This window comes from Apostichopus japonicus, chromosome 20, assembly GCF_037975245.1.
Source record: "Apostichopus japonicus isolate 1M-3 chromosome 20, ASM3797524v1, whole genome shotgun sequence".
Classification (NCBI taxonomy): Eukaryota; Metazoa; Echinodermata; class Holothuroidea; order Aspidochirotida; family Stichopodidae; genus Apostichopus; species Apostichopus japonicus.
The window spans coordinates 17,082,266-17,093,436 of record NC_092580.1 but is presented as its reverse complement, the minus strand read 5'-3'; the positions used below and the strand labels follow the sequence as shown (position 1 = coordinate 17,093,436).

Sequence of the window (11,171 nt, the reverse complement as noted above, 5' to 3'; positions counted from 1 at the left end):
AAATTATTGAAACATATACCTCCAAGATTTTTTTTTCCATTTTTTAGTCCTTTTTTTTTTTTTGCGTCGTGAATATTTGCCCGTACCGGCTCCGACGCCCCTGGATTAAATAAATGTCATAAGAAAACATAGAAAACATTTCATTATGTCAACAAATGGGTAATTCCAAAACCATATGCAGTTGCCAACAAATTTCTATGACCTAGCACTGTCATCATGTCATGAATGCATGTACCCTATACAGTTTTTGTTCGTTTAATAATTGATTGCGTTTGAACATAAAGCCATGTTCCACGCCTTGCGTGTACTCGTAGTGTAAACGCAAATGTTGATGAGTGTAGCGTTTAGCTTATTACCCTCTTATTTAAAACACTAATATTCGATGAGGCATGATACAGACAATCAATTATCATATTTAATTATTACACCTATATAGCATACGTGTGCATCGGACAGATCGACAAGTATGAATTAAAAAATGAGTGGGCAGATGCACGTTTCGGAGCCTTGGTAAATATTGGGGGGGCTTATCATGCATTTGCCCCCTCAACTTTTTCATTGGGGGGCTGAGCCCCCCCACCCAAGCCCCCCGGTTCCGCCGCCACTGCCCCTATCCCTTCCCAGCCTCTTTTCCTCGCCGGCCTCATTCACGTCCCCTTTCCCTCCTGCATCCCGTCCAATCATTAGGATGTGCGGAATCTGATAGACCCCTCGTATTGTTAACAGCGCCCATTGCGCATGCGGGCAGTTGAATATGAACTTCTTACTGCTTCGGAACAGTACAGGACTACAGGTAGCTAACTGCATGCTCATTGCATAGCAAACTTCCAATCTTCAGAGCCAATGTACCCGCAGGTGCCCTCTTCTTATTAGGGAGCTGGAAGAAAGCTGTTAGCAACATTTTGAGACGTACGTAGATGCCGTCAAGCTGAAAGGTAGTTATTGCGTTAACACAAATATCAGTTACTTAACTAGGCCCATTTGCGATACACCTATTTCATTGTACAACTGGTATAAAAGCTGACATTGTGTCAATGACACTGAACTTGCAACTTAGGTCCTAGGACTAGATTAGCCTTCTGTACGTAATACATGGGTAGCCGAAGCACAACACTATATACAGAGACCCAGACTTCAACTTAGGCCAAGGCAAGGCCCACAGTAGCATTATTGGTTCTGTTACTAATTACCCATTCTCGGTCTCATGACATTCCAAATTTATTGGCACTATTTTCTAATTAACATTAAACTCAAGAATAGACAGTTTTGTTCCTGTTGTTTCTAGCCTTTTTGGTTTTCAGTGGCAAAGAGCCTTAAACTTTGTTAAAGGCATTGAAGACTCGCCCCAAACCACGTGCCGCCCTCTGAAAAAGTTAACTTGCCGTTGCAAGTGAATTTTTTTTCTTGTCGCTACAAAATGCAGACAGTAATATAACATGATACCGTGTTATTTTTTATCTGGACCTGAGATGTCCATCCCTGCTATGTACACTGTGTTGTGGGTATTGACCGTAGCTGCATGTATTGACTACACTGGTGTCTAATTACCGACGGTAGCAAGCTGTGTGTGTATTTTCTGGGATCGATGGTGGTGACTAACACTTCTGTTACACCTCATTCGAAACTAGGTCAGATAACCGCCATCAGACATTTCTTTGTGCGCGAGTCTGCACTCCCTTAAAAGCTACACAGCAGTTTGGGAAGCTAAGCTAGTACTCTCATACCACAAGTAAATTTTGTTTCATTTTATATCTTTGAGGAGGACTTTAATGCAGATTCTATCTAATGCATAGTAGTTCTGGCAAAACCCATACCATATATACATCAGTTGTTACAGGTTTCATGTGTGGTATCAACTGTTGTGATACTGCTAGCTAGAGGTGGTTAGCTCACCTCTGGTTAACCACTCATTATTAAATCGTCAATATTATGCATCCTGGATGTCAATGCCTAAGCTATAGTTAGTTTTGAAGCCTGGATCCTGATACAGCCATGCATTGTTGTTGACTTGTGCAAAATTTGAACAGCTGGCAAGTGCAATTCACACATTGTGAATTATTGTCATAGGATACAATGAATGGGTGCTTCTCAACCATCTAATGTCCACAGTTGTAGTTACAGTACGTAGTTTATTGTTGGATGTCGTGATTATGATCAATGTTTTGTAAAAATTGTATTTTTGTATTAAAACAGTGAAAACAAAAGTTCTTGAATCTGCATAAATTTCTTTTGTGCAAAAACCAAAAGGTGAATTTGGCTGCTATTTCATAAATGAAGTTTCTCTGAATAACACATAGTCTGCAGTATGTCATAACATTGGTAAGCGTAAAAGTAAACGCCAGTGTGATGTAAAAAAGTGAAGTAAGAGTACCATTCTACCTACAGTAGTGGCATTGCCAATCACTTGGAAGTAGGAGGCACAACAAAATGGGAGCAGCATGGGATGGGGGGGGGGGGGAACAAATTTCTGGTATTATTGAAGCTTTGTGCTTTTCATCACTTCCAAAACTTGTATCAGTATTAAATCAGCTGAATCTATTTAGGTAGACGACTAGATGTATATTGTAGTCAGATGTCAAAGAGTCGTACGTATCTTTCTGCCAGAAGTTTTTGCACAAAAGGTAAATTTTATTTGGGAGTGGGTGGGGGGGGGGGGAAGGAGAGGCGGAGCACCAGTGCACCAAACATTGGCAACTACATTTGAATAAATAGCTTGGCATAACCAATCATCCATCAAAATATCATAATGTTATCTGTTTATTATCTGTTTATTATCTTATGTGATTATTCTGGTATTTCTATAACTTATGTTCTGCTAAACACTATAAAATTACAATGTTGTTCTATCTCTTTGGTTACCTTGCAGTCGATCTTCACGATGGCAGCAGGCATGATTTCGTCATATCTTGTAGCCAACATGCAAACCAGTTTGCTGTTTGGCATTGCTTTCATGACTGCTATCTGGTATATGAGAGGACCTAAGAACCTCCCTCCGGGACCAATGCCACTACCAATCATTGGCAATCTTCATCTTTTAGCTGGGAAGAAGAACTTTCAGGTAAGTTACACGATCATCAAATATTTTATTTGCAGCATGAATAATTAACTATCAGAGCAAGGTTTTACCAAAATAACCCCAGTACAGTAGCAAGCTAACAGAAGGAATTGGAAGGTCAAACCAGATTATTAACATGTTTCGATGCACATGCAGACTCAATAGAAAGCAATGAGACTGTGTCACAGGGGTGTGTGAACAAATGCTCCTATGCCAATTTGTCAAAAGGCCTTCCATTGTATTATGGAGACTAACTGTATAGTATATTGTCAGGACAGTTTGACCATTGGAAAGGCAAAGACACAAGAGAAGAATGCAACAAAATTGTATTGGTTTCGATGAAAATGGTAACCTACGGTATGCATTCATGATGGCATGTGTGTATGTATGTACAGTATGTGTGTGTGAGTGCGTTTGTGACGCCCAGCTTGTAAACACGATATCTCAAGAAGCGAAGGTCGCTGTGCGACCCACTGGTCTTTCTTCTCCCCTCCGGCCGCACCGAACTTTCTCTTCGGCATTTTTTTCATATCGGAGCCTTGCCTTTTCCTTTGCCCGTCCGTTTGGTCATGTTCAATCCGGACATAACCAGAATCGCCGGAGGCAATCTCTCTATTTCTTTCTCTTTCTCTCTCTATCTCTCTTTCCCTTCCTCTCTCTCCTTCCTCCTTGTTATAAATGAGTTTATAATACATAGAATATTCTGTCAGCCTGACCCAGCATCGTCTACAAAGTAGCAACAGCTTTAGTGCCCAGTGCATATTTTTTACCCATGTAATTAATTTCTTCATGCAGCACATAATCAGTAAAAATGATTTTCCATTTTTCACATAGCCTTACAAGTATGATGATATTCTTAAACTTGAGAATGTCAACATTTGGCATCAGGAATATACTGCTACATCATGCGGCCACACATAGGTGCCTCCAGCTCTACTTTCATTACCACAGTTATTTCCTTCATTCTGTGCCACCAGAATGTTTGTTTGTCTCATTTTGAGGTGACCCCCCTCCCTCACCCCCAATTTACAAATGTATACTATAACAAAGCTTTGGTGTGACATGCTCAGTTGCAGATTTAATATCAGATTCCTTCTCCTCAATTCGTAGGTGTTTTACAGGATGTTCCAGAAGTATGGAGGCATCTGTACAGTATACCTGGGTCGTTCAAGGATCATTCTTCCTCACAGATATCAATTTGATTAAAGAGACTGCCACCAAGCAAGCTGACAATTTCTCTGATCGGTTTCTCCCTCCCTTGTTAGCCTGGACCATTGGCAGTGAAGGTAAATGAGCATTTGAATTAAATTCTTTCCTTATTGAAATGGTTAATCATAAATAGCTTTCCCACAGTAAGAAAGGCTTCCATCAATAGCATCAGGGTGCAACCAAATATTTTGCAGGGGGGGGGGGGAATGTCTTAGTGTGCATCTCCTGTTCTGCTCCCTCAAGCTAGTGTTTACACAAAACTCGCTCTGTGCTTGTAGATTAGTATTCAGTTCCTATTGACCAATCACATGGCTGATCTAGATATGTCATCAGTATGTTTCAGAAACAGATCTCAGAAAATCCAGGTGTCTTAGTCTTGACAATTTTGTAGTCCATAAAAAAATGACACAAAAAATTGAGCGCTGATCGATTCTATAGCTATTCCAGGTTTTTAGGATATATGGTAAATCTCAGGATTCCTCAAGCTATGATGACATTGGCTTTTCAGTACAGACCTATATGGTTCGGGTCATCCATTGTTATTTAAATTCTACTAACTCATTTAAAACATCAGACAACAGCGCACCCTTGGATCACATTCAACACCAATTGTTGTGACTTAGTATAAACATTTCATTTGAAGCCATACAACATTCTTGTTTTCCACATTGAATTAAATTGTGTTACAGTACATCTGTGTTAGACTATGTACGGTAGTCCAGTCCCTTCAGTTGATGAGTTTAATGGGTCATTTTTTAAAAATCAAAAGTAACTTAGAAATACTTGCAACCTGTACTGATAGTCTACAACATATTACAATTAAGTTTGTGCCTAGAGTCATCCATAGACTTTCATTCAATTGCTTATTTATTATAGATCAGGAGTGACTTTAAAGTAATATCATTCACAGCAAATGCTAAGTGTTCCTATCATTTTTATTTTACAGCTCACTAAATTTATAGCTATGTGGTTACTGCCCCACTATAGTTATACAGTTTGAAATGTGTTTTCTTTGAGCTGAACCAATGCTCTTTCCCTGGGAGTTATTATTCTAACCAAACTAATTTAGAGTGTTTGAGCTGCCGCAGTAGTGGCACTGTATTCTCTACAGAATATTGAATGTCCAGGCAACACATTGGTCAAGGTCACTTCATTCCATCCACTGCACTTATGGGGTTACTTTGAAGGTCACTGGAAGTAATACTGCTGCTATTTAATAAGTATCATATGACAGGTTTCTACACTGAAGATACTGTCCAATATGGATACTAGATTTGTGCATGTATTTGGCTCCTGTTTGGCTGCTTTATCTGTTGCACAATGGCGAGGCCATATAATTTTTGCAGCATCGTGCATAATTCATATTACAAAAAGTTGCCTTTTATACAAGAGGACAGGTGAACCGTAACATTAGGAACTGCACTGAAGAGTTCAAGGGTCATTATCTTAGCTTTATCAGAGCATCCAGAGATTTTGAAAATTATTTAATGTGAATATATCTTGAAAATGGGAACAGCTCTAGAAACTTGACTGTCATCAAATTAATGACTTTTAATATATGTTGTAGACTGTTAAAGGGTGTGAAGACTCGCGCACAGAGTCTTCAGTCAATACATTCAGTCATTCAGTCAATACATACTTCAGTCAATACATGGTTTTCAGTCAATACATACAGCTACGGTCAATACCCACAACACAGTGTACATAGCAGCGTGGACATCTCAGGTCTAGACAAAAGATAACAAGGTATCACGTTTCATTACTGTCTGCATTTTGTAACGTCAAGAAGAAAACGTCATTTGCAAGCAACGGAAAGTTAACTTTTTCAGAGCGCGGCACACGGTTTGGGGCGAGTCTTCAATGCCTTTAAAACACATTGCTTTACAGTCCAAGTTGTAAATTTCTTATTTAGTTTTAATTATTGAGAATAGACCCGTTTAACATCTGGAGCACTTTAGCAGCATTTTACATTACTCATTGGACTCGGCCAATGATGTTATGACTTGGTTTGGAATGTCATTATATATTAGACCAGGGAGTTTTTAAGGACAATCTTGATACATTTCTGGTAAACCCTTTGAAACAGCTGTGTCTACACTCGGGTTAAAACGAGCACCTATGATGATCGTAATACTGTGCACTCGGCAGGAGATTTAGCCTGGGGTCTTATGAATGCATAATAACATATATTGTGGAAGTTTGGCAAAAGTCGTAGCGCAAGCAGTTGACAAAATGAAGACCATTATTGATGTGGTTTTCGGTAACTTCAAAAGTCCCTTTAACTTTGCCTCCTTCGTTTGTTATTTGAATTTATAAAACAGTGGATTAAACATTAAATATTGTGGCCTGCACTGAAGAGATGACTTCACCGTCAATTTACTGTTAAGTGGAAACTGTAGGAACTTAACTACAAGTTAGCACTTAACCTTATCTTTTTTCTTATGCTATGACAAATCAAATCTAGCTTTCTTTTAAGGATTATTCATCTTTCCTTGATGGAAACCACCACTGCATCCCTTCATACTGACTGATACAAAGCTAAACATAAGTATCTGTCATTCTTCACTTGTCATGGTTGATCACTTTGCATTACAGGAACATTTATAGTAATATTTTGAGTTGGATGTTGTTGATGGATTAGTGGTGAGTACATCCAATGCATGATTCTCAATTAACTATCTAGCTAAAGTAAAGTTTGTTGGTATTAGACCTGCTTTGCAATGATATTTAAAATAATTTTAGCAACATCAACCTGCCCGCCTTTGAAATCTGACGATATCTTGTCCTTTTATTCATGACAGGTAGCCTCTTCTTTCAGAATGGACCAGTTTGGAAAGAACGACGAAAGTTTATTATGCAAGCTCTGCGAAACTTTGGCGTAGGGAAGAAGAGTCTGGAATACAAGATCAACGAAGAGGCACGTTGTCTGATGGACGTCATGACAGGAATAGAGGGACCATTTGATCCCTCGGAGTACACCACCCTGATCATCGCCAACGTCATCTGCAACATCAACTTTGGCAGAAGATTTGACTACACCGACGAAAGTTTCAAGACCATCGTCGACAAATTCCGTTACCTCTTTGGTGCAGCCTCACTGACTGGCTTTGCCAACACTTTTCCCTTCTTGGTCCGTACGCCACTGTACCGTCAGCTAACCCAGACGATTCAGTACATGATATCATACGTCGGCAAAGAGATAAAGGAGCACCAGGACTCTTTAGACGAGGGCGACGTGCGCGACATAATCGATATGTACTTGCTGGAGATTAAGAGGCAGCAGGAGAGTGGAGAAGAAGTGATCTTCAAACCAGAGCAAGCCTGGAGAGCTATTATGGAAATCTTTGGAGGAGGAACCGACACCACCACAAACACCCTTCTGTATGGCATCCTTCTTACTGCATTGAATACTGAAGTACAGGATAAAGTAAGTATATCTCTATGTCCATGTCCATGTGAAAACATTAAAGGGTGTGAAGACTCGCGCAAAAAGAAACATCTAATGCCGGTAATCTGACCTAGTTTCGAATGAGGTGTAAAAGAAGTGTTAGCCACCACCATCGATCCCAGAAAATACGCACACAGCTTGCTACCTTCGATAATTAGACACTAGTGTATAGTCAGTACATACAGCTGCGGTTAATACCCACAACACGATACAGCGATGGACATCTCAGGTCCAGCTAAAGATAACAAGGTATCTCGTTTCCTTACTGTCTGCATTTTGTAGCGACAAGCAGAAAACTTCACTTGTAAGCAACGGAAAGTTAACTTTACAGAGCGCGGCACGCGGTTTGGGGCAAGTCTTCAATGCCTTTAATGTAACAAATGAGGGAATATAGTGGGTTCTAATTTGCCATGAGGGGGTGGCTCAGTACAATTTTCAGTAGGACTCAATTGTATGTAATTAACTGGTTCTCATCTATACTAGCTTGTGATCCGGTCTGGTTTTACAAACACAAAACTGTTTGTGTCCTGCTGTCCATTCTCTATATTTTCATCTGTGATAAGTGATTTGCTTGACTAACGTGTCTGACCTAGGAAGTATGAGAGTGATCGTCAACCATGTAAACACTGAATGCAATATGGCAAGTCTCATCTATTGACATTCCACATCCCTGCACACAAAGTTTGGACGATCAAAATGTCCAAGATCTACGTTAAAGATTTGTTTGCATTTTTTTCCACTAGGTACAGGAAGAGATTGACAGGGTAATCGGACCTGACAGGCAACCATGTTGTGAGGATCGTACCAATATGCCGTACACAGATGCTGTCTTGATGGAGATACAGAGGTTTAGACCAGTAGCTGTGATTGCTCCTCCACACGGAGTATTTCAAGACACCAAACTCGCTGGCTACAACATCCCTAAGGTATTGGAAATGTTCAGATGTGTTTTAAAGTTGTGCTGCTAAGTTGGACTTCTTGAGTGGTGAATCATATTAAGGGATCGAGGACAGTAGTTGTAATTTTAATATGCATATTAATGAGTAATGATCTTGATTCTTGAGGATTTACAGGAAGTTAAGGTCATGTAGAGGTCAATGTGTACGGTACCATGGTTGAACACATTGGCCCTGAAGAAAGAAGGACACAATTTTACGACAGTAGGCAGCCACATGTGCATGCAGGAGAAACCAAATGATTTATAATTTTAAGCCTTCATTGGCAATTCAGTTCACAGTGTTGGCCCTTTTTGGGATCCTTTTACAATTTGCAAGACCATTCCAGATTGGATATCTCCTGCATGACCTTGCAGACCTCCACGGGAACCACCTTCATACACTCGACCTAGCACTAGCACAGATGTATGGTAACATAATTCTATGGTTTTCTATTTCTATACTGCTAGATTGGACTCATTTGTATCATCTGTTGTTCTTTTATCATTTTTCAGGGCTCTCAAATTTTTTTCAACTTATGGGGACTATTACACGATCAGAAAGTATGGAAGAACCCCGACCAGTTCGATCCGACCCACTTCCTAAGCGAGGACGGAAAGACGACCATCAGACGTGAAGAATTTATACCCTTCGGGTTAGGTAAGATAACTTTAAATCCGGTTCTCAGATGTTGGAATGGAACTCATGAAATTGTGTATTTGAATGATAAATGGAGAGGGCGAGTTGCTGAAGTCATTCGGTGTTGTTCACGATAAGCCTTATTTATGTCTTTCAGGTCGTCGTTCCTGCATCGGTGAGCATTTGGCCAAGATGGAACTGTTCCTGTTCTACACTAATATTATGCAGAGATTTAGAGTCTCACTGCCGGAGGAAGACCCAATTCCTTGCCTGGAACCAGAAGTAGGCATTTTAGCTCGTCCAGTTAAGTTTCGAGTGTGCGTTACACCACGCTGAAACAAATATGCATTTGCTGTTTTTTAAATGTACTACTATTTTAAAAAAAATTAAAAAGTACTATTTTCATACTTGCTTAAAAAGTAATACTATTTTGAAAAATTAATAACTGTAGGTTTATGAGGGTATATATCTGGGGCATTCAACACCAAAGTTTGGGGTTAATTGTAATTTGACCTCTTTTAAGAAATAAGTTGCATTCCTTCAAATTGGACATTTATCAAATTTTTCGCCACTGCGGCATTTTCTTAATTATTGAAGTCTGATTTCTCAGTTTACCAAACCTTTAACTTTTTGCAATATTGATTTATCACTCAAAAAGACAATGCTTTTATAGCAAATGAAAGAGTGTCTATATGGGCTTTTGAAATAGAAAGAAATCAGACCTCAAATTGCAAAGAAATGCCGTGTTGGATCAAATTTACGGAATCACCAATCTATCTATCGGATTCTATCTATCTATCTATCGCTATCGCTATGGCTATCTATCTTTCTATCTATGGCTATCTATCTATCACATTCTATCTATGGTTAGATAGACAAAAGGCTTATCTCTCTATCTATCTCATTCTATCTATGGTTAGATACATGCGCATTCTATCCACCTACCTATCGCATTCTATCTACCTATCGCATTCTATCTACCTACCTAGAAGACCTATCTATGGTTAGATAAATGCACATTCTATCCTATCACATTCTACCTATCACATTCTACATATCGCATTCTATCTATCGCATTCTATCTACCTACCTATCTCATTCTATCTACCTACCTATCGCATTCTTTCTATCGCATTCTATCTACCTACCTAGAAGACCTACCTAGAAGACCTATCTATGGTTAGATACTTGAGCATTCCATCCTAGGTATCACATTCTATGTATCCCATTTTATCCACCTACCTATCGCATTCTATCTATCTATTGCATTCTAAGGCTATCTATCGCTTTCTATCTATGGTTAGATACATGCCCATTCTATCTTATAATAATACCAGGCTAAGAAGGTGTAATAAAGTCGGTGGAGCATGTTCTTCTTTGCTTGATGCTTGTTTAGACCAAAGCAATAACAATATACATAGGTAGCATCAAATGATAATTCTGCTATCAATTATGTGCATTAAACATTTAATAATGAAAATATACAAAAGGCACTGATTTTGTTTTTCCTGTTTTCTCCCAGTAATTGAGGCTAAGTTTTGAAAAATACGGTCCAGTTACTTACGAAGGATCCTCTGTGCTAGTATTTTGTATACAGAGCTTGAATGCTTAGATTTAGTTCAATGGATTCTGCGGCAGTGAATTCTCCCACCTAATAAAAGGCCTGTTCTTACTTATACTTTTGAAACAAATCCCAGCAATTACATTTCTCCCATGATTGACCATGGAGGTGAGGGTCACCATCACCACCTTTGAAGAAGAAATACCAATACCCATGGGTACAAACAATGCTCCTCTGTTCTTAGAGATGCATGGTTGGGTGGGGGGGGGGGTTGAGGTAGCTCAGTTGATGGAGACCTTAGACTGCAGAACATGCTTTAGGACT

The 11,171-nt window shown here is 39.4% G+C and overlaps 1 protein-coding gene and 1 long non-coding RNA gene across 3 annotated transcripts in view; one reads left to right on the top strand and one right to left on the bottom strand.

Moving 5' to 3' along the window:
- Nucleotides 1-11,171, bottom strand: part of LOC139960943 (uncharacterized) — a 44,929-nt gene that overhangs the window by 31,469 nt on the left and 2,289 nt on the right. The window lies entirely within an intron of this gene.
- On the top strand, nucleotides 2,920-10,310 carry LOC139960931 (cytochrome P450 2C15-like). The gene is made up of 6 exons (XM_071959642.1): nucleotides 2,920-3,058; nucleotides 4,166-4,341; nucleotides 7,066-7,691; nucleotides 8,456-8,638; nucleotides 9,163-9,307; nucleotides 9,444-10,310. The coding sequence occupies exons 2-6, from the start codon at nucleotides 4,191-4,193 to the stop codon at nucleotides 9,620-9,622; spliced, it is 1,284 nt and encodes a 427-aa protein (XP_071815743.1). The 5' UTR covers nucleotides 2,920-3,058; nucleotides 4,166-4,190; the 3' UTR covers nucleotides 9,623-10,310.